General features: G+C 40.3%; 2 protein-coding genes across 27 annotated transcripts in view; one reads left to right on the forward strand and one right to left on the reverse strand.

Moving 5' to 3' along the window:
- Positions 1 to 6,230, forward strand: part of CSPP1 (centrosome and spindle pole associated protein 1) — a 65,738-nt gene extending 59,508 nt beyond the window's left edge. For 25 of the 26 annotated variants that reach the window (XR_012659236.1, XM_075085195.1, XM_075085171.1 and 22 more), the window contains 3 exons: positions 713 to 819; positions 1,001 to 1,151; positions 5,372 to 6,230. Coding sequence is in view for 25 of the 26 variants with exons in the window: in XM_075085195.1 (XP_074941296.1) it covers positions 713 to 819; positions 1,001 to 1,151; positions 5,372 to 5,598 (485 nt within the window). In the remaining variant the exon portion in view is untranslated. Of the gene's footprint in view, positions 1 to 712; positions 820 to 1,000; positions 1,152 to 3,032; positions 3,096 to 5,371 lie in introns of those variants that run through there. The other variant, XM_075085186.1, reaches the window with a different exon arrangement.
- A 3,740-nt stretch (positions 6,231 to 9,970) lies between these two features.
- Positions 9,971 to 26,763, reverse strand: part of ARFGEF1 (ARF guanine nucleotide exchange factor 1) — a 99,878-nt gene continuing 83,085 nt past the window's right edge. Inside the window, exons 28-39 of the mRNA XM_075085168.1 lie at positions 26,267 to 26,427; positions 25,478 to 25,608; positions 23,812 to 23,941; positions 22,626 to 22,761; positions 22,400 to 22,538; positions 17,974 to 18,043; positions 15,774 to 15,903; positions 14,789 to 14,928; positions 14,296 to 14,464; positions 13,222 to 13,360; positions 12,178 to 12,295; positions 9,971 to 11,438 (exon numbers count right to left, since the gene is read on the reverse strand). Of these exons, the coding sequence (XP_074941269.1) occupies positions 11,274 to 11,438; positions 12,178 to 12,295; positions 13,222 to 13,360; positions 14,296 to 14,464; positions 14,789 to 14,928; positions 15,774 to 15,903; positions 17,974 to 18,043; positions 22,400 to 22,538; positions 22,626 to 22,761; positions 23,812 to 23,941; positions 25,478 to 25,608; positions 26,267 to 26,427 (1,628 nt within the window). The 3' untranslated portion in view covers positions 9,971 to 11,273. The remainder of the gene's footprint in view (positions 11,439 to 12,177; positions 12,296 to 13,221; positions 13,361 to 14,295; positions 14,465 to 14,788; positions 14,929 to 15,773; positions 15,904 to 17,973; positions 18,044 to 22,399; positions 22,539 to 22,625; positions 22,762 to 23,811; positions 23,942 to 25,477; positions 25,609 to 26,266; positions 26,428 to 26,763) is intronic.

Raw genomic sequence — 26,763 nt, forward strand, 5'->3', positions numbered from 1 at the left:
AAAGGAAAACAGACAAGTGTGAAGCAGAGACATGGCCTAAGGGTTCATTTATATTATAGAAATAGATTAAACTTCCCTGCCGTAATGTGATAGAGGTATGATCAAAAGTTTATTTAGTTATTTTTGTATGAACAGATCCTAACACTTTATTACATGAAAAGACTAAGATATGACTAAGGATATGTGATTAAGGTGTTGATTATGTTGTTATATTCCATGGAACGTTGTCATTCCATGTAACATTATTATATATTCCATGTAACTTATTTACGTACATAATTTATTACATGGTTTATCTTTTTATGTCTCCAATTTGCCTAGTGTTCTCTTTTTCAAGCAGAGGTACTATACTCATTTGAGTATTTGTTTTCTTTAAAGGTCTAGGTATAAACAAGGTATGGTGAAGTAAGATAGGTGGTGGATTTGCAGGATGTGAAATGCCTTATCGTCTACGTAAGAGAGATCTCAATATATATCTCAAGATATTTCTTGCCTTTGCTTGAAGTTCATCCGTTGCTGCTGTTGTGGTACCTTGTTCTTTTGTCTGCATCTGGCTTATACTGGCTTCATGCAAGATGTCCTAATGAATACACTCCTTTGATTCCCGTGGTTAAATCAAGTGCAATATATTGGTTCATTTCCAAACATAAACAGGTTTGAACACTGTCAAGTATTTTGACTTATTTGAAAATTGTTTCACTTGTTTTTCCAGGTGCTAATGGGGAAACATTTCCTGCCTTAGAAGTTAATTTATCACCACAGCTTCCACCTTCTGCAAGGGAGAGGAGACGAATAAAGCAGAAAGCTTTGGAGCGTGCTGTATGTATGACAACTGGGTTGGCTTAAATATGAAGGTGGACCACAGATATAACGTCAGTTCCTGTGGTTCTTTAGTGGCTAGGGTGATACGGATACTGAGAGTGCACATGTATAGCTATTTGCCCTTCTAAAAAGGAAGCTATTTAACTGAAGGATTTGTGCATTTTTGGATTTTCTGCAGGAGGATGTTCCGCCAGGCCAGACGTGGTTGCTGCAGCCTGACAGCTTTTCTTTGCACTCGAGTTTCAGCCTTGATACTGATCAGTTGAAAGGCAAGAATGAAGAACGATTGCACAGACTGACTGAGCTCCAGCAGAAATCTGCTTACTTAGGTATGCTCTGTGTGGTGGAGATGATGCAGTGAATACGAAGTAATTAAAATAATTAAAGGAGCAAATATTAATAGACTGCCTGTAGCTGAGCAGTGAGCAACTGGCTCAAACATAGGAATTATTTATAGAGCTCTGTAGCTGGTGCAAGAGGTCCCCCAGCAAACTTCAACACAGCTTTTAGAGTAAGTTTAGAGGAGGGTGATAGGAAAAGATGCTCTAACTCCTGTCTGATCACCCACTCATAGTTGTCCTGTCTGTCCCATTTTTAACACTGCAGTGTGTCACTGCTAGCGGTACGATGTGGATATCCAGCTGCATAGCTGAAATGTTAGTGGAAAGAAATGAAACTCCTGACTGATTGATGATGATGGGGTGCCTGTGTGAGTTTATTGGCATTCCTAGGAATCAGATGTCTGTGGTCCAACCAGCATGAAGATATGCCAAAAAATTGTGTATAAAGTAGTACTTCGATTTCTAGTTAATTTAGATTTTCTGTTGGTTTCTTAGCATAAATGATCATGCAGTATTTGAGGTTGATGTTGATACTTTTTTCACTATATATGCACTTCAATTTGTTATGTATGTCTAGTGACCATATAATACATCAAACTCCTGGAGTTTATTGCAGAGCTTCTCCATAGGCTTGACTGCCTGATGTACATCCACTTTGTGTATGAGGTACCAGTTATAGCAACCACTAATGGCCTTCAATTTCTCACACGGATTATGACCCAGTTGGTGCACTTCGTGCTAATGATTCTTTCATACGAATCTGAAATATCCCTTTTTTGTTTAGGAGGCGGTTGCTATGCTGTCTAGGCAATTACAGTATCAGTATCCCTTTTATAATCTTAATGAGAGTACAGATGCTTACAGTTTTTCCAGTTCTGTTGCTATGGGTATTTTTACAAGCACTTCATCCTTTGTTTTAGCCATCTCACTGGGATACTTTTTTTTAAATCACTAACCCCCCTGACATATTAATTTCTTCTATAATAAAAATAAATGCTTTACTAATTTCATTCCACCTATACATTTTTGCTATGTGAATATCATCTCTGCCCTTGTTCTATCATCTCACCTCTTTTATAATTTCACCTCGCATTATATGAGCTACACCTTTTCTTTTGTTTGCCTTCTGTTTGTCACGGTCTTCAGAGCTTCAGCCTTTAGATACATATACTTTGTGTGTGTTTGTGTACATATATATATACAGACACACACACATTTATATGCCTGTATGTAGCTTGTTCCTTGGAACATATGGGGACCATCACTCATCCTTAGCATATGTGCCTCTTGGAAATGTAACAAGAGATCCTTTTGCTCAGCTGCGGTCGCTGGGGCTGCGCTGCTGCCTGCACTCCTGTTCCTTCCTAATAGTCACTGACATTACAAAAAAAAAAAAAACCCAAACCCAAACTCAAAAAACCAACCAACCAAAAAAACCCAAAAACAAAACCCGAGCAAAAACAAGAGTGAAGCCAAGTGGTTGTATTCCTTTTCCCTAGCAGTTTGATGGAACCCTTGTGGCATCCTCTTGCTTTCCTGACAGCTAGGACTGTTATTTCTCCTCCACCGTTAGAGACGCTGCTGGGAGAAACCAACCCTGCCAAATACATAACTAAGGAACTCCCAACTGATTACCTTCCCTTTAAATGACCGGGATATGGCCATTTACAGGCTTTGATAAATTTTAAGAGCTGATCCGGTTGACATAGTCAGGAGGCTCTGTTCATAGCAGTTCACTTTTTCTTTATGGGACTGATGTGGGAACCCTAAAGCCACCCTAGAATTGTTTTCTTAATTGGAAAATTAGCGCATACTGGGGCCAGGCCTCCTCCTCTGTTTTCACCCACTCAAAAAAACCATTCTCATCAGTGTAGAGTTGGTGAGTACTTTGGGCGATGAAGTCCCTGTAAGGCAGCAGCATAAACAAGAGCAGATGGAGTCACAGAAGAGAGAACTCTCACAGCTTTGAGCACCTTAGGTATGTGGCTGAGACCCTGCTGTATGTAAGAGAAGTTGCCTAAATTACTTGAGATTTTTTAGGCATTCCTCTCTGCCTTTAAGGAATGCTGGAGCCTGTGAAGGTCTACAGCAGGCAGCAGCACTGACTCCTGGTAAACGCAGGCTGACAGAAGACAAACACTAATATCCACTCCAGGGCGCTGAAGGAGTTTGTTTTCATCTAGGGGCAGGATGTGCTGCAGGCAGCGTTTAGCGGGAGTCTGGACACCACTCAATTTCTAAATCCGTATTTCTGGTGAAGGAAAGAGGTCTGCTTATCCCCAGCCTCCAAATACAAACTGTGAATTGTCAAGTGGCAACTCCAAAGAAAACTCTTTATACACGGCCCAATTAAGAACAGTTTTTTATGGAGTATGCAAAAAGTGTTGAAATTCACAATGAAGCAAGTTTTGTACTATCGCTGATCTGTTGAGCTTTCTAAAAACAGCACCAAATGAGTCTGATACAGTGACGTGCACTACGATCTTACCTGTGACTGCTGGAAGATCTAATGGCTTTGTCTTTGAAGGCAGGAATAGTTGAACTTGGGGAAATGCAGCCTTCTGGGCTGAAAGTCCACAGTTTGTCTCTGAACAAATACCTTACCTTATTTTTGTTGTTTCTGAATATCGACTCTTAAAAAGGTATCAAAATGAAAATCTTCAGGTATTATTTTTCCTGCTGTGTGCTGTTGTTAACCCCACCATAACTTACGGATGTAAAAACTTGCGGGTTCCAACCCACAGGAGGGTTCATCTGACCCAGGATTTAGGAGAGAGGTTCGCTCTGCCAGCTTTAAACCCCGCATCAAGCAAAGGAGGCGACAGGCCCTAGAGAGAGGGCGGGCTGTTTACACTTCTGATTTTACAGAGAAGTTTTGTTTTACCAGACTGAGAAGGCTTGTAGGAAGATCAGATCACCCTCTGTATGATGTGACAGAACTAGTGGATTCACTGCCAAGTTATTTTGAACAAAAAGGATTGGGCGTTCTGTTTCAGAACCTGCATCCCATCTTAGACACTAAGGAAAACTGAGCCTTTGCTCCCAACGTATGTGGGACTGTGCGGTTTCCGTTGTTCCCTTCACATCTACGTGCCTGGCTGCTGCTTCGGCAGGACTTGGGTTCTCTCACCCGTGCTTAGACCATCAACTAACTTTCAAGTTTTAACAAGAAGCTTCAGAAGAGCTTTGATTTAAAATAAAATTTTTAAAAGTTGACATTTTTTTTCCCCAGAATAAAAATCTGAAGTTTGGAAAAAAAAAATCATCCAAATACTTAAATTACATGACACTTAAGAATTGCTTAAGGGAACTATTTTAATCACTTAAAGAATATACAATTCTGTTACGCTTTACTGGAATTAGTATCGTTCTGAATCCAAAAAAGGAACAGCACAGAGAAATGATACATTTATATGCTTTACATATATATATATATATAAAAAACTATGTTGTTTGATAATCCGCACTAAAAACTGTGTGATTCAGGTATTAGGTGTGTGTGATGGCTGACTGAATAGAAACAGGTAATAGTAGCGGTCAGAGTGGTAACGACCGCAAGTTCAAAGACAAGGCTGTTCTTGTTTTTTTGGGTTTTTCTCTTTTTTGTGTGGTTTGTTTTGTAGCTGGAAGATGACGACCTACCCAGTGTGCATTTCAGAATGACATTGCATTAAGGTTATTAGCTGTGCTGGACTGTGATGTACTGCCTTGCTTGCATTTGCACCGTTTACCAGTGTTTTACCAGTGTTAAAATAATTCTTCCTGAGTTCTCTCCTGCGTAGGAGACTGGCTATACTAGAGCGTTCAGCCATAACGCCGTAATTTAATGGCCTTACTTTTATATGCATTTCCTATGCGTGTATGCGCTGACAGATTTGACTTGTCGCTATAATAGGAGGCTGTGGGAAAGCAAGAACCTACTACCACAACCATCCAGGGGTGCCTGTGTGCCTCCTTGTTGATCTGGCAGGGGTAGGAGCTGTTGGCATTAGACATCAACGACTTGGCATCATTAGCTGTTGACTCTGTATGGGCCCAGTTCCTCAGAACGCAAAGATGTGCATTAAGTACAAACAAACGTACCTTAAAAGCATTCTTTATGCATTTATTGCCGATAAATAAGCCTCTTCGATGTAACAAAATGTTGTGGCAAGATGTGATAAGGTGTCGTCCTTTAACACGCGTACGTTGCTCTCCTCCTCTCTCAGGTGATAACGTTTCCTTAGGAGACGCAGAGGACCTTCTGAAGGCTGCTCCACCTCACGCTGGCAGACGGCCCGGTTCCGTTGACACGGTTGCAACAGAGCCCTGGCTGCGACCGGGAACGTCAGAGACGCTCCAAAGGCTCATGGCTGAACAGTCCAGCCCAGCAAAACTTCCACCTGAAAACACGCTCCTGCTTAGTTGGCAAGGCCTCTCGACCGCGCACGGCTGACTGGAGCCCCTGCGACCAGAGGTGCCTTGCAGCGGGGGAGGGGCTGCTCAGCACTACTGCACTTTCCAAGGTCTCTTGTAGGGATAGTTCTCTTCCCTGTACATAGTGTGGAGCTGTACGTATTATTTAAAGTAGCAATAATAAAGTAAGAGAAGCTGCAGTGTAATGGAGATGTAGAGCAGGGATGTTTTATATTGCGTGACGTGGGAAGTGGAGGAGTAGCTTGGCAGTTTTTGCACTTTTTATACAAGTGAAGTTTCAGCCTCAGAGCTGGACTTACCACAGAAGCTGTGTGTGTGTGTGTGTGAATTTGATATTAAATCAAAGTTAATTTTTAGCTTTGTTTATAGCCAAACTCCAAAACTCTCTGAAAATAGAGTAACCCAATGACAGAGGTGCAGTTTAGGCTTTTGGTAAAAGAGTATGTAACTTGGAGAAGGGCACTTGCTTTTCATACAGTGATGTGAGCTATGCTGCATGAAAGCTCAGCGGTTTCATCAAAAAATGACTATTAGCAATGTGTCTTTTGTCCCCTAAACTCTTACGTGCTGGAAATACCGATATTGTTGCATATATTTAATTTATGGTTCTGATTTAAGAGTTAATAAATTATTTTGCTACTAAAAATGTGAGGCAGACTTACCTTTTCTCCATTTATCATTTGCTTCAGCTTATATCTACTCATGAACAAACTTGACACATTAAGGCTGTCTTCAAAGCAGCAAGAAAAACATGAAAGTTGCTGAATAAAAGCACAGGGCAATTACCAAGAAGGCTGTGCAGGTAGAAACAAGATTTTAGGAGCGCAGTGAACTGAAACACCAAGGTGAAGCACTCGTCGTTGTTAGGCGTTCCCAGCCAGAGGCCAAAGCTTGGCCAGCAGGGAAGGACAAACTATGAAACCAAAACAACTTGTAAAAACAAGTCTCTTGTTTTTACTAAAATGCTGCCTTCAAGGTCCTGTCTACCTGCTTGACAGCCGCAGCCATTCTGTGATGATGGCAGCAAGAGATGCTTGTTGAGAGCTGTACTTCAGTTCTGCGTTGTGCTTGGCTGCTTCGTGGATTTAGCATGTTCCTTCCCTGAGAGGAAGTGCCAGGTGAGGCTGGCTGTTACCATGAGCTTTGGGCTCATCAGCCTGGGTACAGCTGCCCTGGACAGTGACTAATGGAGGGAGCTTGGCATAACCCAAGCCTGAGGCCAGAGTGGGTATGGGGCAGGCCTTGTGGCTGCTTGATTCTCAATTTCCAAGAGGTGGGAATGCAAAATAATTTTAAGCAGCTATGGTGAAAAGGTTTTATAAGCCTGTTACCACCCTAGCAGGCAGCCTCCCGTGCTGAAGCCCAACGGTATATATTTCATACTGTTCTTCCATTTGTCACCTGCCAGCCTTTCCCTTGGTTTTGATGCCCAAGGTCTCCTTAGTCGCTTCACATGTTGAACTTTGTGATACATTTGCTCTACTAACTAACGCCAGGCTAGATGGAGAACTTTTCTTCCTCATCTAGTCACCTACAGAGTTTAATTTTTCTTTATTCCTTGACCTGTAATGAAAGTTTTACGGCACTCCCTGCCCAACAGATGCAAAAAGCCAGCCTCACATAACTGCAAGACACAGCTTAGGAGCCCTCTTTCAGTTCCTTCCTTAATCTCTGCTGTGACCGGAAACCACTGAACTTAATTTAACCTCCCTGCTCAACAGCACGTTGCGCAGTGAATTGTACTCTTCCTTACAGTTCTCCTCCCTGTGGCAGCCAGGCTGCTGGTCAGGATACGCTTGGTCTTTCACACCTTTCCTTGCCAGATCTTCCCTTCAGCTTTCTCTGCCGCTCTGAGGGTCAGGTGTAGGAAGGGCCTTTCTGCCTGCCTTCCTACATTTTAAAATTTTTTAAAAAATCATGACAGTGCTGTCTGCAAACTAAACCCGGGTGCAATCCACGCTCCTGAGCGCAAAGTTGAGATGACTGAAAAAGAACCCCTTTCCTGCCCCTGCTTTTCTGACAATCCTTGCAGACATGAGCATTGAATACCCAGAGTAGAGCTGGTGCGGGTCTGGCATTGCAAGAATTAACGCGAGGTTACAGAAGAGCAATGATTATGATAGAGGAGTTCAGTTTCCAGTGAACCAAGACTAAACAGCTATTAGGCCTTTTCCACATAAGCAATAAATAAGGTAAGGCATGACAAGGTCATGCTGTAAAAAAAATCATTACTAAAGAGGGGCACACAGCAGAACAAAGAAGCAATAAGGTTTAAAACAAAACCAAACCACCCTCCCCCCCACCTAAACTATCAAACGTTTTAGATAATCTATTGTACTCCCTGCCCCTGACTGGCGATCGAAGGCAGACATTTAAAAAGGAATTGGGCAGATGGGGGTACCAGCTACATGAATGGCTGCTGCAACAGTGCCCTGGGCAGGACTGTCAGGAACACCTCCAGGGTGGTACCAAGAACACTGTTTGCCACAGGCACAGGAGAGCATACGGCATCAGCAGGATGGGACAGATTATACTCTAAGAATTATTAATTATCACTGTCCAACAGACAAGACCTCAGGCCTGGCCTAGTAGAGTGGTTTAAGATATTACACAACAAAACTGAAAAAATAAAATGCAGCCCAAGAGAAAAGGCTGTACAGTTACAATTAATTAAAATAACTTCAACGCTCCCCCTTCTAATGTTGACCAATGCAATTTGGATTTGCTCCACCCCCAATTAATATTATGAGAAAACTCTTAGGCGCAGGTCACGCCTTTTAATTCCCTTCACTGGCTTTTCCGTAGTTTACGCTTATTTTTGGAGCCTGCTGTGAACAGCTTCAGGGGGACTCATTCATCTCTGCGATTAGGCCCCCTCATCCGCTTTCTCAGGCATGAGAGACCTTTTCTAGTCATGAGTTTTATGAGAACACACTAGAGAACAATCCAATTCTGCTTTCACTTACAAAATCAAACACTGACAGGGCTCAGCTGGTTGATGCATTCTGAGCCAGTGGTCAGACGAACTGTAATCCCAGCCCTTCCCTCCCACCCACCCTTATTCCATGGTCTGTTTCATATTAATATTTCAATCTCCAGAAAGCAGAACACAGTATTTGAGTTTCTATCTGTGCAGCACTACAGGGTTCATTTCACTAGTCCACCTACAAGCGCTTTTAGTCTTCCTTTTTTCTTTTTTTCTTTAAACTGAGTAGTAGTGAATGGAGTCAAATCCAGTTGGCGGCCAGTCACGAGTGGTGTTCCCAGGGCTCAGTGCTGGGGAGGTTTGATATCTTCACTGATGATCTGGATGAGATCAAGCGCACCCTCAGTAAGTTTGCAGACGACACCAAGCTGGGTGGAAGTGTTGATCTGCTGGAAGGCAGGAAGGCCCTACAGAGGGACCTGGACAGGCTGGATCGTTGGGCCAGAGCCAACAGAATGAGATTCAACAAGGCCAAGTGCCCGGTCCTGCACTTTGGTCACGACAACAGCTACAGGCTTGGGGAGGAATGGCTGGAGCTGCCTGGAGGAAAAGGACCTGGGAGTGCTGGCTGACAGCCGGCTGAACATGAGCCAGGAGTGTGCCCAGGTGGCCAAGAAGTCCAATTGCATCCTGGCTTGTATCAGGAATAGTGTGGCCAGCAGGAGCAGGGAGGTGATGGTGCCCCTGTACTCAGCACTGGTGAGGCCGCACCTCGAGTGCTGTGTGCAGTTTTGGGCCCCTCAGTACAGGAAGGACATTGAGGTGCTTGAGCATGTCCAGAGAAGGGCAACAAGGTTGGTGAAGGGTCTAGAGAACAAGTGTTATGAGGAACATCTGAGGTAGCTGGGGTGGTTTAGTCTGGAGAAGAGGAGGCCGAGGGGAGACCTTATTGCTCTCTACAACTGCCTGAAAGGAGGTTGTAGTGAGGTGGGGGTTGGTCTCTTCTCCCTAGTAACAAGCAATAGGACAAGAGGAAATGGCCTCAAGCTGCGCCTGGGGAAGTTTAGATTGGACATTAGGAAAAAATTCTTCACCAAAAGGGTTGTCAGGCATTGGAACAGGCTGCCCGGGGAGGTGGTGGAATCTCCATCCCTGGAGGTATTTAAAAGAAGGGTAGACGTGGTGCTTGAGGATATAGTTTAGCGGTGGAACTTGGCAGTGATAGGTTAGCGGTTGGACTTGATGATCTTATGGGTCTTTTCCAACCCCAACGAATCTATGATTCTATGATTCTTTTTCACCCTGTGTTTGCCTAACGGTGAGAAATCAGATCCTGGTCAACCAAAGGGCACCCACCTTTCTGGCCCCAGAGGGCTGGGGTTTGCTCCTTTGAACAGAGAGCATGAGAGGCAAAGGAAACTGTGAAACAAGTAGCTGTGGATTAGACCGGTTTTGATTGCACTGATGAAAGAGTTCAAAAACTTTATTGACCTATAACCTGATTAGAATATGCCAGATGAGAACCAAATATTGTACAGAAAGTTGTACAGAATTTTTTTTTTTACATAGAAAACTTTACAGATCTGTACCATATACATTTTGTCCATCTGAAAAAAATTTCTACATCCATTGTAATACAGAATGCTTGACAATCTTGTCTTTTAACCATCGGAGCACAATTCACAGTATGAATACGTTTCCAATAAATTTAACCATCCCCAAACCATGCCAGATTTGTTACTTGAATATACTCAACATTAAATTCTGTACATAAGAGTGAAATCTACATCAAACAAAAAACATCTGACAGCAGACACAACCTAGACTTGTTTGCAGTGATTCAAGTTCCAGTCCTTGAAGGATCATCATTTCAATGGCTCGTTATATTTAAAAGCCCTAAAACAAGTATATTACAGGTAGTTTTGTCAGCCGTGATATTTCTACCTCTGTTCTTGACAAAAGTCAGCAACACTAACTTCTGGGCTACAACAAAACCAAAAAAAAAAAAAAAAGAAACAAAAAAGAAAGGAAAGGAAAAGAAAAAAATCACAATCCAAAAAAAAGAAACCCAAACTTCTAGTGCATTTGGTAAACAATGAAGTGTTATGGGTTTTCAGCAAATCAATAATACAGAAATAAAACGATTCAGGAAGAACTGTATAGTGTTAAAGAGTTTATATTACAGACCTGCATCTCTGTACATTTTTCACAGAAGGATGATTACCAATGTCTCAGACAGCCTGAGTGTGCAAAAATCTTAGAATAAGAATATCAGACATAGTTGCTAAATATCTTTTACCATGAACAATAATCTCCATTTTCTTTTCACTATAAACATTTAATCCTTCAAAATACAGCTCTCCTGAGTTGTACTTCTTGCAGAAGCTCAAACCTTTACATATATAGTTCTTTGGGTACATTTTACTTTCACACCCGCCATAAACATCTGTTGCTATGCCGCTGTCTAGGACAGTAAAGGATATCGCAGCCCATGCTGACTAGAGGACTGTGCTAAAAACCGGCTCTGTGCTCAGCATGAGCCAGGTAAGAGGAACCGACAGAGAGAATCCATCAGGAAATACAGGGACTGGAGTGTTGCAAGCCTTAATTACAGTTGTAAGCATCTGTACCGTTAACCCTCGGATACGCGTTGCCAAACTAAGAAACCGTTTTTACGGATATCCAGACAGAATGGCTCAGCTACCTGGTCCTTTTATTTAGCTGAGGAATACAAACTTTTAAAGGGAGCAATACTCAGTCACTAGCTGCTACTGCTTGCTTATTCCAGACTCTTGTTCTGGTGGCTGGGATATTTGGAAAACCACACCAATCCGCAAGAAAAACCTTCGTAGAACAGCTCGAAGCTCAGGAATAAGGTCAAACTGCATAATTTCACACAACAGAGGATAGTAGAATGAGGCATGAGCCTTGAACTGAGGAGAAAAACAGAAGAAATTACTCTAGTATGCATCAGTACACCTCAGAAAGCAAGTGAAGCATTCTAAATACTCTCCCAAGCCAAGGTGAGAAACCCACAAAGTGACAGGCAGAGGCATCTTTAAAGCTGAAGCCGGCAGTGCTGGAGTAAGGCTGAGACAGCTGCGATGCACTCTGACAGACGCGCACTAGCTACACACAGCTCCTGGCTAACGCTTGCACTTCAAGAGGAAGACTTTCTCTATTATCAGTGAAGTTGTTTGTTGTAGTTGGCCCCTTTCACTTAATACTTCAGCCAAGTTTTGTTAGAAATCAAGGGAGATCTAAATACAGATTTATTTACTGCAGAATTGCTTTGGAGAAGGTCAAGGGGAGGTACATGTAGCACTGGAAGCAGAAACAGGAGCTACTTCTTTGAATAAAGTATCAGCCACTAAACCTCTTCCTTAGCAGGAGAGGGGTAAAGCAACTTAACACAGACACTTCTAAAGAATTTTAGCATCTTTTAGATTTTCTCAGACACATTTTATTTTATCGCTAACTGCGCCCTCACTCTGCACTGCTACTGTCAGTAGCTGTCAAGTGCAATTTCAACATACATTCCCTCAACACAGACTGTCTACAGAGCAGCAGGAGCTTTTAAAGTCACGTAGGTAACTGTGCGTGAAAGACCTGTCTGGAACTACTTCTTACCTGTAAACATTGTCTTAAAAACCATTCCAAACAGTTACTTACCCTTTCATCACTTATCTTCAGGACTTTAGTCAAAAATAAGAGTAACAGATTAGTCCAGGCTTCCCTATGACTTTCTGATGTAAGAGTGAGGAAGTAACTCAGAGCCTCACTGCAGACACTAGAGAGAAAAGACACAAAAACTAGTAACCAGCATTTTATTTTGAGCTCTACTGCAGAGAGGGAGCTTTGGCATTGCAACTCTACCACTGTAGAGCCCTGGTGTAGATGAGCATCGTTTTATGAAAGCTACTGTAAGCCTGATCAGTAACAGAAAGCAGCAATTTTGTTCGACTCAAAACCAAAGTCCTAGGACTTCAGTATTAAATACGCTGCCCAAACTCGATCACGCTGTTTCTGCATGTATTTAAAGTGTATCAAGTGCTCTTTGAGAGGTATTAAAATGCATGCGACAAAATGATACATAGACTTTGAAAACTGATCTCATGCTGATGGTAGTTTTCAGCTGCTCCCTGGTCTACAAACCTTAAAATACTTTCACTGTGTTACTGCCATGGTTTTAAGCCCTCTGCTATTCCAATGCTTCCGTGAGTAACTTTGTAAACTAAAAAACATTTAGGTGAACCTTAGTATTCACAGTAATGAATAACCAAAAAGCCAAAAGCTTCTGTATGCCCACTCGTTCCTCAAGCTTAGTGTTCTTCTGCAGATGAGAACAAACAGCGTCAGTTCCCTAAAGTATCTGAGGTTACTGAAAGAAAAAAGCAGGGTTTAGGTGACGGTCGCTCTTCTTTTTAAAGAGGAGCTGTAATGATCCCCACCTACCCACATGCTACAACAACAACAAAAACAGGTGACAAAACCTTTGTTCTCTCCTGCAAAACATGTAATGAGAACAAAAAGCAGAGGCAGCATTAGTTGCTAGTAGCACAGCACCCTCCACACACAAAAAACCATTAGCTGTGACCACCACCATACTGTGTTGGCTCTAAGAAGATTACTGCAGACAGAGGAGGTCTGTCCTTTCAAATAAACGTTCTTTAACATCAGAAATAACATCAACAAGTTCAGCTACATGGACCTTACTTTAGTAGTCGCCGCTGGACTTCCTCCCATGCACTGGTACGGCTTTCATCCATGTACATACGGAACAGAATGCGCAACCCACAGGCAAGACTGCTAGTCTCCTGTTTCAGAAGATTAGGCTTTGATTTGCCTTTGAAACCTAGAGGAATTCCAAGCATCCGTTTAGATTTGTTTCATCTGACATTCTCCTTACAGTCCCGCACTACTTCTAAGCATCTTCTGCAGGTAGACAGAAGAACCACCGTACGTAACTAATTTCTCACAACATTTAGTACAATGGAGTACTGCTAAAAATGAACCTACAAATACACCATAATTGTGTTTGGCACCCATTTTTATATAGGCTGCCAAGTAGATGTGAAACCTGGGTTTATGATAAAAGTGCATTCTAACCCCCTGAACAATGAGCCATTTTGTCTCAATTGTATGTCTATAGTGTATACTGTTTTATTGCTTATTTTTCAATAAAAATGGCTAAAATACTCCTGTTTCCAAAGCTGTTACTGTATAATTGAACTCAGCTTGTTAGCAGAGGCCCATACTAGCAAAAAGCATACCCATAAATACTACCTCGCTCAAGCTGACACGGTTCTGTGTACACAGAAATGCACAATGCACAAAAAGGCTTGCTGCATATTCACAGTATGCATTCACCATTAAAAATACTAATATAGCTAACTGTGGTGGAAAGAATAGATTAAACATAATGCTGCAGAGTGCCCCTTTTCTGTTTCAGAAAATGATATATTTCACTTATACCCTGGTAGGTAAAACAACCCCCCCCACCAAGTTTGGGGGTTTTTGCCTGCAGCTCCCAAGCATGGGATTCACACCTGCAGCCAGGGATCGGCTTGGCAGCCAGAACCCAGCCAAACCTTCGATTTTAGGAAATCAAAAAGATATTTGCACCTGCACAGATGAGGTCTCCTCCCCTTAGGGACTCTAGGGTTATGAAGTTACAGCCTGATATTCAATTTTACATTCAGCATCAAAGTACTTCTGACCTATTTTTGGGTCAATTCAAAGCACAGTAACACATTCTCGCAAGGTATTTCTTCAAAGTGACTGATTCACCTGCTTTCCAGAGAGCAGTTCTTTGTTCGTTGTTTGAATTAAATGCTTTAGCAAATCTGTGAGATTCCAGCAGACAATCAAGAAGTTTGAAAAGCTGCTGTGACGTTAGAAAACGATACATCCCTTGATCTTGTGTATCCACATGGACATCGAAGTCTACTGCATCTCTCTATTAAAAAAAAAAAAAGGTATTTCAAGTAATAATTCACAATTGTCTTCAGCAAGCTCCTGTGATAACTCAATCCTACCCTGTTTTCATCTGTACTTGTATTTAAACTTAAAACTGTATTAAAAGTCGTATCTACATCCAGTTACATAAATGCCTTTGAACAATACATGTTTTAATCTCCACAGGGTGCTGCCCCAGCGCAGCAAATGCAATTTAATGCAAGATTGTAAAATTGTAAATTAGAAGATGTTACAGGAGTTTATGAAACTTCATCCACTAGAGAAAAAGCTGTTAAAGAGAGAGATACCCATCAGTTCTACTTACTTGTGCTGCTGCTAGATTCTCTGCATCCTCTTTTTTGCTAGTTGCTGGGAAGAACACAATATTGTCGATAGTCTGAATGAGTTCCAGTTGTACAACACATTTGATCAAAAGAGCAGCAAATAACTTCTGTTCTGGAAATTCTTTAAAGAAAATAAAAATAAAATTGTTTGTTAACTGAAGAACTGCAATACTTTCTTTTCTTTGTTGAGCTATTTTGGGGGGTAAGGTGAAGAACAGCTTAATTTCAAAAGCACATTCGTACACCAAACCTGGAATCCACCTATTGGAATTACTCTTCTAAAACCAGGACTGATCGCCATGGTAACAATTGGTAGGTTTTAAAAAACTATATCCTAACTTTTAAGTCTCTTGCCATATATTAGACAAATATTGAACATTACCTAAAAAGTCAGTGACCTCGTTGCTCGCACCAGTGCAATGGCAAGAACCAGAGGCTGAGACTCTGCAGGCAGAGGAGACTTAGGACAGCACTGATACCACTGATGCTTGTTTGTACCTCTGGCAAGCACTAGTACTACCAGACATGAGCATTTTAAGCACCAACATCTAACTTTGCACAAGTATCTTAACGGTTTGATACACTCCCTTCAAATCAGTGTAAATACCTTTTTCCCTTTCAGCTTATGTTGCATTCTGCACAGAAGGAACTTTGCTCTGAAGAAAAACAAATACTTATTTACATAGCTTTGTAAGGAGACTATTATTTTTAATATTTTGCTTTGGGTAAAAAGCCTGCAAGTTAGCAGCTGAACTCTAGATTTTTAAAGCACAGGTCAAAAATGCGGACACACCAGAGTCCAACAGAATTCTGTCATACTACATGAAGACAAAAATTTAACCAATGTAAACTTTCTTCATCTTGCATTTCTAAAGTTATAGCTGGGGCTACAACTAAAAATACAAAACATCTGCTAAATACTACTCTTAACAGATAGAAAATGCCAAATCACTACGAGACACGCACTTGCTGTTGGCCTGGTTTTACTCATTTCTTCACCCACTGTGGACCCTGCGCTGGGCTGATATGGACGTCCATCTGAAGATCTAGGCTGAATAGAATCATTAATATCTACTGACTTCTGTGAGATTGTATCCTGAAAAGAAAGAAAGGAAAAAAAAATGAACGTACAGAAAACCTCTGCAAGCTCATCATCAATAATGTTGTGTTCCTCAAAGCTTAAGACATTTGCTGTTTCAACACTGCACTTCTTCATCCACTTTAATCGTATTTGATATTAGCATTCAAGAAAGATGTACTAAAAAGGACCTACTAAGAACGAATTGAAAATTTAACCAGCAGCAAATACTTCATTACACGGCAGGTTTTTTGTATGCCATCCAAGCATTCATTTAGTATGTCAGCCAACAGTTAGTTTGACTTTTACCAGATTAAGTGTATGATGTTTGCTGCAAGGTTCCAGTCTACCCTGATCTACAGTAAAAACCTCTACTAGCTTCTGTGAGAATTTGTATTCCTTTTATAATGGGTGAAAATGTGAACACAGAGCTCTTAAATGACAAGTCCAAACAATATGAGGTTATCATCAAACTTTACCTGCCTTTACTCCCTTGAATGTTCTGAATTATAAGCTCCTACTAACATGTTTGTGGGTGCTACAGAGTTTACCACAGTACATTGATGAAGGAGGAGAATATATGCATATCAAGAAATGCTCTAATCTAAAATCCCTTTGCCAGAGAGCTGCTTCAGCAGACCTCTGGAATGTGTTCTGATTCTCCATGTTGCTTTGTGTTACCTTGTGACAATGACTTTGGAAGATGAATTGTTGGGGTTTTGTTTTCTTTTTAAACAAACATCTTCCTCCTTCATCAGGTGAATGTAAAGTGTCAAAATCAATGGTAATACCTACTGTTTTCATTTTAGAAAGCATTCACTGAAAGAGGGAAACATAATTAATAAAAAAAAAAGTATGTTATAATTAACTGCAGAGCAGTTATATACAGCAATTACTGTCCCTTTCTATCGGCATTTGTTCCCTAAGTGCCACTGGAGACTACACATTAATTCCCTATATTGTGGCATTAGCAAGACTTACATCTACACCTACAGTTTCCATAAAGAACAGATCAACTCATACCAGTAAATAACTAAGGTTTTAATCTCAATATAAATATACTTTTAATAGATATTATGTCTATAGATAGTAGAACGTTTCATTATATTTGAACTACCTGAAGAAAAATCAGATGGAAATATCTAAAGCCTGCAAAAATTCTACCCTACTTAAAGAAAGGATCCAAAATGTATCTCCTTTAACACTATTTATTACACAAGTTCTGTTAATTTTGAAGTTGTAAAGTGTCTTTCCACACTGAAGAAAAAAAAAAGATTTTTGAAAACACGTTAAACTATTTCAAAGAGAAAAGATCTTTCAATTTATTCATGACTAAAACATTTAATACATTTGTTGTTTTCACATGCTATTATAGCTGACATAAATGGATCAAAAACATAGCCAATGTTTACATAAAACATTTTATACATCAAACCACTACAAACGAGTCAAGATATAGCAAGCACATTCAGTCACATGGATGTAAAATACCTGTATAATGAGAACTGGACATCACAAACATTTACACACTGTTGCAAGTGTATTATGTTAACACTCCATAAAGATAAATAGAGTGGGTCAGTGTCTCGTAGTAGAACTCATTTGGGACCATATCCCTGGACAATTTTTATCAAATGCTTCATTAATCTATAAAGAACTTCATGCAGCAATTTTGTGAGAACGTCCAAAAGCAAAATCATCAGTAGTCAGGTAGCTACAGGGCTGCCACTTGTAGGCAAATCCAAGTGTTACATCAGTTTATTCAATCAGTGCTAAGAAATCTGATGGTTATACATATTTTCTATTTTAAGCACTGATGTTTAGGTTCTTACCACCAGAGAAAATTTGAAGGAAATACAAGTCAATCTAACTGGCAATCTTCCCACCTCCAGCATTTTCTCATCATGTCAATACATCAAAGAGAACATTGAGCAAAATGAAACAAAAAGCACACCCCAAACCTTTTCAAGTACATCAAAATTGAAAAATGGGTTTAAACCAAGTATACTTTTCACTTATTCTACATCACAACACATATGTACCAAACTCCTGCAAGCTTTTAAAATATTTTTTATCTCAGTAGCTTACCAGTTTTTCTTTTGCATCAGAGGGAGATCCAGAGCTAAGCTCCCCACCGACCGGTTGCCAAGTCAGCAGCCTTGAAAACACAAAACCCAGCACCAAATTTAGTAAGTTTGAAATACAAATCAGAACCGATATTCTAAAAAAGTCCACTTCCATAGGGTGGAGGTTTTGTTTCTTTCAGTTTAGAAGCCAAACATGAAAAGAGTCAGATACAGATATTTCAAAAAATTAAGAAACTAATTTAAGTTGTAAGTTTACATTTTATTCTTTCACACATACGGAAAAAAAATTAAGTATTGCCTGTTTTGAACTTGTAACGTTTCTGCCAATTGCCTTGGACACACAACTGGCTTATGTGGAGGCGGATTAATTTTTCTCAGAAATATTGGACTTTGCTTTAGGCAGTGCTCACATGCCATTAGTGGGCCTTGTTCTCTCACGCTTTATCTGGAATAAGGAATGAATATGCTCCAGGACAAATTGGCACGAACATCTGGAGGTGTTTTGCATTCTGTTTGGGATATGTTCCAGCATTGTGGTTCTATTTCCACACCGGATTCAATACTTCCACTTAGGTTTGACTGCTGCTATGAGTACCAAGTCACTGGTAATATTTCTCATCTCTTCCCTGCTGTTTTCCTATAGCACGTCGCTGTCTTGAGGATCTTCGCCTTAAGCACTAAAAAATTTCTACATTAATTGTAATTTATTTGGGCTCTCTGTTCCTGACAAGAATTGAGGGAAGCTGGATTAAATAACCTACACGGTCCCATCATCTCTTGTTCTATCAAAACTATGGCCAAAACTAAGACTGAAGTATTCTGTCACTGTTAAGATTTCAAACTATTTAGCTTCAATCTGTGTGAGGCAACACTTGATGGAGATTTATGCCTGTGTATCCTGAGATCTTTCCCATTGCATTAAGGATCCTAAATTAACAGACCAGTGATCTCCATACAATTAAAACCCACGTAACTGAAATGACAAATCGAAGATCGGAAATGAGAAAATCTTGAGGCATGTAATGAGACAACAAATAAAGCAGAGCAGAGAACTGAATTGATTCTTGAAAGCTACCAGGACATAAATTGCAGATTATTCTGGATTAGAGATTGTTAAATACAGTGTAGTTAATTTTGTGCCATAAAGTCTTCAACTTTACTGCAACATGTAGTTCAAGGGCAATCAAGATAGACTTCAGGGCCTTGGGACAGCTAGTAAGGGACCCTGGAGCACAGGTTATTTTCTCTGCTCTCCTTCCAGTTGCAGGCAGCAATACTGGAAGGAACAGACGCACCCCATCTATTAATGCATGGCTCTGGCTGGTGTCATTGCCACAGTTTTGGTTTTTTTTTTTTTTTTGATAATGGGATGGCCTACACAGCACCAGGCTTCCTGGCATCTGATGGGACTCACCCTTCTCAAAGGGGAAAGATCTTTGCTCAGGAGCTTGCAGGGCTCATTGACAGAGATTTAAACTAGAGTTGAATGAGAAGGGGGTTAATAGCAGGCTTGCCTGAGACAAACTGAGGAACAAGATGCCAAGGTTAGAGGAACAGGGTGCTAGTGAGGGCCCTCAGCCTGTGTCTGAGATGCGCTCGGTTCACTGGAGCACAGCTGAAGTTGTATGGAGATGGACTAGGGGCTACTGAGGTAATAGGAGCCAAGAGGGGAACACAGGTGAAACACCTCAAGGGAATCAAGGGGTGTTCCTCTAAGAAGGTGACATCAACAACAGCCCAGCTGAAGTGCCTCTACACCAATGCATACAGCACAGGCAAACAGGAGGAGCTGGAAGCCATTGTGCAGCAGGAAAACTATGATAAAGCTGCCATCACAGAAACATGGTGGGATGACTCGCACAGCTGGAGTGCTGCAATGGATGGCTATAAGCTCTCCAGAAGGGATAGGCAAGGGAGGAGAGGCAGTGGGGTAGCCCTGTATGTTAGGCAGAGTTTTGATTGTCTAGAGCTTAATGATGGTGATGATAGTGTTGAGTGTTTATGGGTAAGAATCAGGGGGAAGGCCAACAAGGCAGGTTATCAGGGTGGGAGTGTGTTATAGACCACCCAGCCAGGATGAAGAGGCAGATTAATTATTCTACAAGCAGCTGGGAGAAGCCTCACAATTGCTGGCCCATGTCCTCATGGGGGTCTTCAACCTACCAGATGTCTGCTGGAAATACAATACAGTGGAGTGGAAATAGCCTAGGAGGTTTCTGGAGTGTGTGGAAGATAACTTCCTGACACACAGCTGATGAGTGAGCCAAATAGGGAAGGCGCCCGGCTGGACGTGTTATTTGTGACCAGAGAAGGACTTGTGGGGGATGTGATGGTTGGAGACTGTTTTGGGCACAGTGATCATGAAATGATAGAGTTTTTGATTCTTGGAGAAGTAAGGAGGGCATTAGCAGAACTGCCACCTTGGATTTCTGGAGGGCAGACTTTGGTCTGTTTAGGAGCCTGGTTGACAGAGTCCTTTGGGAGGCAGCCCTGAAGGGCAAAGGAGTCCAGGAAGGCTGGGCATTCTTCAGGAAGGAAGTCTTAAAGGCACAGGAGCAAGCTGTCCCCATGTGCTGAAAGATGAGCTGGTGGGGAAGACGACCACGGGCCTTCTTGAGAAGGCAGGGATGTATTAAAAAGAGTCCAGCAAAAGGCTACAAAGATGACTAAACAACTGGAGCACCACTCCTGTGGTGAAAGGCTGAAAGAGTTGGGACTGTTCAGCCTGGAGAAGGCTTGGGGGGGGGGAGCACCTCATCAACGTATATAAATACCTGAAGGGAGGGTGCAAAGAGGACAGAGCCAGGCTCTTTTCAGTGGTGCCCTGTGTCAGGTCCAGAGGCAATGGGCACAAACCAACACAGAGAAGGTTCCCTCTGAACCCTGGGAAACACTTTTTCACAGTGAGGGTGACCAAGCCCTGGCACATGTTGCCCCGGGAGGCTCTCCTTGGAGATACTCAAAAGCCAGGACATGGACCTGGGGAAACTACTCTGGGTAGCCTTGCTTGAGCAGGGGAATTGGACCAGACAACCTCCAGAGCCCCTTCCAACCTCAGCCATTCTGTGTGATTCTGTGTTAGTATCTTCAGCTATCAACACCTCAATGATTTTGTGGAAGCTTGGCCAGAATACAGTTTGGGCTCTTCTAGTAAGTGATCCTTGCTGAAATTGGTAGCTGAGTAAATATTCTAGTGCTAAGTTTTCCAAACAAGGAAATAATACTATCATCTGTCTTTGCAGAAAAGTAACTGGCCAAGAACCAGCAGAGGCTAGTATTGCAACTTTTAACTCCCACAGCGAATGCTGCAACTTTTAAAATGAAGAAGTTAAGCAATACCTGGAAGATGTTTTATATGAATGCTAAGAAAGAACAGATGTAATCCTACCTGATCAGATTAATAAAAACCTCTGCCAGAAGATACTTTATACTCCAGAGATTCACAGCATCTGACTATTTCAAGACAATTAACAATAAAGCACTTGCCCATAAAACTTTCAAATCTACCACTGTGCAATTTGTCTCTGTCTTCATTTCAATGTTAACTATAGTATTACTTCCAGACATGTGAAAATAAAGGTAAAAGAAGCATTTCCTGCCTTCTCTGAATCCTGGGGCAGCCTCCACCACAAGCTGGGTATTAAAATTGTGTTGTCAAAAAAAAAAAAAATTGAGGCTGGGAGGGCAGGAAAAGCTCTGCCACAAAAATAAGGCTAATAGAGGGACTAAGAAACACAAATATGAAATGCCAGCCAAAGCAGAAGTCACAGAAAAAGAACCAGATCCCATAAAAAGAGAGGAAAAAAGGGAGAAAGAAGTCTCCTCCCATGGCTCAGAAAGAGAAGGGAAAAAAAAAAAAGAGTACAAAACCTCCATTAAAAATACAGACGAATACCTGTATATTGTTATCATATTTTTTCTTATCCATCTAAAAAGCTTCAGCTTAGTGAAAAGACTGTTTTGAGCAGTTTTATGTCACCAAACAATTGTTTGGAAAAGTAGGCATACTTTCACCATGAGAAAGGAGACTGATTATATGTGCTCACATGTAATTACAAATTGCGAAGTCTGCCTATCAATAACATTCTTCTATTACAAAAAGAAAATGACCAAAAATATCAGAGAGTACTTCTCAAAAAATCCAACATGTTTATATTTAATCAAGTTACAGTTTGGGGTTTTTTTAATTCTTGTTGTTTGCTTATCTCCCATATGGTATTTCTAGTTTTAACAGTTTGTCATTTACAACACAAAAGTAGGATATCTAGCACCTGATTTATCATTATGTTCCAAGCAAGACTGCTTCTATTTAGTCCACACATAACAGCTTGTTATTCACCCCACCTGTTAGATATCTAACAGTTTTAAATCAGTAAGTCATCTAACTGAACTATTTTGCAAGGTATAAATATTAACAGCCATCTTACGCATGAGGGATTGTAGTTTTGAAAATATCCAGCATGCAAGTACAAGTTTTATCCCAGATTTCTAGGGTAAACTTTTCACCATTTAGGATGACAACATTCTCCAAACAGTTTGTACCAGACCGTGCCAGTTGTTCATTGTCTGCAAAAGACAAGCAGAGCATTTGTTCATTCACACTCAACACAGTAAAATGTTAACATTGTTTAATGTAATTTGGTACAGTCCTACCTTGCTGCACACACCAGTACAGCTGTGCAAATATATCATCCAGAAGAACATCACTAAGTACTTCTAAATACTGTGTGAATACATCACATATTGCATAAAGTGCATGGTTGCAAGTAGTTGTCATCCATTCAGCTTTCTAAGAAGGGGGGAAAAAAAGTTACAACTTTAAGGTGGAATTTTTAGGATACATATCCCTGCAGGCAGATATTTCTGTTTACTCAATTTGAATTGCTTTATAGAGACTTGCAATTCCTTTCTATATCTCAAAATCCCTTGCAAAGCTTGGAGCCCCAACTTTTGCTTTGCTAACTAGCAGGTTTAAAAGCAAAACAAAACAAAACCCCAAACAAACCAACCAAAGCACACAGGAACAGGCAAACAGCTATTCTAAGAGACCAGATTATAGGACTGCCAAGCACTTACCACGATGAAATACTAAGTCTGCCATTAAACTTAGAGTCTAACCCTAGCTCAATTGTTTAACATCAAGCTAAGCTTTCTGTGTTTCTTCTAAATATTTTCCAGGGACTAAAAACTTAGAAAGTGAGCCATGTCCCTTTACAAATAGTCAGACAGAGCCACCTAAACAGTTGACAGTCTTGATCAAAACTTCTAATTTTAATAATTTACATATAATTTGCATTAGTAACCCCATTTCTGTTTCACTTTCTTGTCAGGACAGGACCTGGTCCTGGTTTGACAGGTCAAAACTCGACTGGTGGTCAAAAGGGTGCAGTGAAAGCACAGTGCTGTTTTCTGTTGTTTGTTTGGTCTTCGAACTAGTTTTGAACTAGCAGGACTTACTCCTTCTAATTGTGACTTCACTGCTGATTATAAGCCTCATTCCATTGAGCATGTTACCATGAGATGACGTGTGTCTCCGATTCCAGGCATCATGTATAAAAGTTGCAGTTCTTACAAACCCTAGATATGTTGTATTTTATGCTATTCTTCTATCATTTATTGTGGAAACTACTAGGTCTTTTAGACACATGGTTTAAAAAAAATGAGAAAAGTGACAATAACTCCAGCAGAATGCTAATAAAACCAAATAAGGCTACTAGAGCCACAGGTCAACCATGCAAGTTTTGAGGTTTGCCTTACATTACTTGATAAGCTATATTACTAATCAGGTTTTCTACTGTAAATACAGATCTCGTAAATTATCTTGCCCCACTTTTTTCACCTCAGTCTGCTGTTCTGGCAGTTTCATGTTGTCAAATATCCTGAAGACAATCCGAAACAAATCTTGCCACCAGTGTTTTTCGTAAGTATGACCATATGTCTTCATTATTTCAAACATTACTGTTAAGCCCCTGAAATGAAGAAAGAACAACATATATTAAGACTTACAAAAAGACATGCACTAGACCAAATATGTCCAAGTGCAAAAGCAATAATAAACTCAAATACTGTTAAGAATATTATACATTGATCTGATGTTGATCAGTCACACCAGTACACAACAACTAAGCAGAATATCAGCTTGTTTAAAAAGCACTTAGAAGTCTCAGGCAATAGCCAGAAAACACTTTTGAGAATTACGGTAATTTCAAATTTAAGTAAGAAACTGACTTATTTACAAAGGACCACAAGAATAAAGGAACGAGTATTTCCAGATAAGAAAGAGGTCTAGAAATGAGTATTAATCTTCACCAACTATAAAGGGAGTTCAGATGCACAGCTTTCACATAGATGTGTAAATGTAGAATGATTTGTATACAACCTCTTGTATTCAGCGTAAGAATTGCAACAGAATACACTTTATAAGGGAAAAGCCATATTCAAGGAAAATAAGCAGGTTTTACATGAAATCAGAGTACTTTGCTTTTTCAACTGTTTCTGCAATCCTCAACCAGTCAAGCATTACGGTATAAAACCAGTTCTAAAAATCCTCAAAGTAAGTATGATGGCAAGACACAGGAAGGCAGGCAGGCAGGACTGGGATCACGAGTTCTAATTAAAACCAAAAAGATTCCAACAGAATTTTACTGTTGGAGTCCACTTAAAACCTACTCATTGCATGGAGCTTTTTACATTTGTTTTAAACAGAGCAAAACTGGAAACATGAGACGAGGCTTAACCAGGTCAACTATGACAAATCACTAAAGTGGAATAAGTAACAAGGGTGCGTATCATGGAATCAAACATCATATATTTATATTTACTAATGAACAGAGAGGATCAGTATTGCCACTGGAAAAAAAACAGATTTGGACATCAGTCCAATGTAATGCCTTATTAAAAAAAAGGGGTGTGTGTGTATTTAATGCACGTCGACCATTTAGAGTTGACCTCCTTTGTTAAAATAACACTTGTTTGTTGTATGTTAGGAGAGTCAGAAGTGGACTTCTACATTTTACTGTGTTCTATGCATAAACTGCATCCACTGCATCGATTGTAAATCAAGCTGAGGTGTTTTAAATAGTTTACAGGTTCTATAATAATGGAAAACAGCCACTATATTTTAATTCACTTAAGCTTTAATTTATTTTCAAATGAACTATTTAAATAGTTCGTATCTCTATGATTTCATGGCTATTCATCCTAAACAGGCATTATTTGAGTATTTAACTTTAAGGGACTAATCTATTTAACAAAATGCAATCACAACCACGTAACTTCACTATTTCTTAAACAGAAGATAAAAATTTCGTATGTGAAGAACACAGATTTAATTTCTACATTCCAGCATCTATTTAAAAGTCGTTTTGAAGTCTGGTGTTCCACCTAGCACCTGAATTAAATACGTAGTAAACATAACCATCGTAAAGTGACTTAAGAGAGTTGTTCCCATTTTGAAAGTGTAAAGAAAGCCTTTTAAAATTTGAATTACAAATACTGATTGTTACCTGGTTCTTACATCTAATTTGCATCTATTGATGATACAAGACAACTCAAACAGAATTGGGAACCATCCCCGCACCCACACTCTGTCTTCGGGAGCTACATTCATATCATCACTTGTGTATTCCTTGAATGCCTTTAGAAGAAAACACAGGGTTATAGAGAGTCATAAGAGTTAGATTCTCCAAAATAAAACACAATTTGGGCTGTAAATAACAATCTCTGCTGTACTAGTATTACACCCTGATACCTCAGGTGGGCTGGCAATCAAAATAATACTACTGGGACAGTAAAGGGTTTTTCAAAGTAATGCTTAGTATATTATGGAAAATAAACTAAAAAACATAAATGAGATGATACATACAAGCACCAGTTTTTGCTTGCAGTTCAGTCTCAGTCTCTTACTCTCTTTTTATAGAGACAGCACTGAAAGTCAGCATCTACCATAACATTTTGAGGATATCAAGCATTTTTGCTTATGCCATTATGCATTCTTCACAACATTTCTCAGTAGAGAGCAGATCCTGAGAGATGTTGAATTCCAGCAGCTCTCAGAAAAGCTAGCCACCAACTGAACTGGGTGGATGGGATGGGCAGGGGGGAACAAAACAACAAAAAAATTTCTGACACTTTTAAAGCCTGACATTTTATACTCCTATTGCGCCTGAATAAAATATATTTCTCATTAATATCTGAAACTTGAAGGGAAGCCAATAAGGTTAGCGCAAGTATTCTTTTCTTTATAAAAGTACTGTTGATTAAAGCACTTATAATTTGATTAATACAGACTATACCTGAGGTCTATCAGATACATATTTTGCACAGTGGCGAATGAGGCGAATCGCTTCCATACTGGTATCTGGAAATGCTGCATTGCAGGCAAATTCAGACAAGCACTTTACTGCATCCTGGAAAGAATCTATGGTTGCTGGGAAGTGTTTTTCAAACACAATTGCTGGGAGAAAAGTGTGAACAGAAAAAAAAAGTGTCATGCTTTAAAAACTATTAATTCTAATACAAACTGATTGTAACAGAAGTCATGAGAGACTGGTTCATTAATTGGTGCTGTCAAATGCTCGAGTAGTAATGAAAATTTAAAAAAAATGAATGCTCAACCAAAAAAAAGCCATCTAGAATGCATTGTATTTTGACAGTAAGTAAGAGTCTAAAATAAATCAAGGTAGCTTCTAGTCTAAAGAGTCTAAAGGAGGGAAATTTAACAGTTAAGCAATAACAGAGCAATCGGCTTGCTGTTTAACACTACGCTGTGTGATCAGAGCTTCAGAAGGCT

Source organism: Phalacrocorax aristotelis, chromosome 2, assembly GCF_949628215.1.
Source record: "Phalacrocorax aristotelis chromosome 2, bGulAri2.1, whole genome shotgun sequence".
NCBI lineage: Eukaryota > Metazoa > Chordata > Aves > Suliformes > Phalacrocoracidae > Phalacrocorax > Phalacrocorax aristotelis.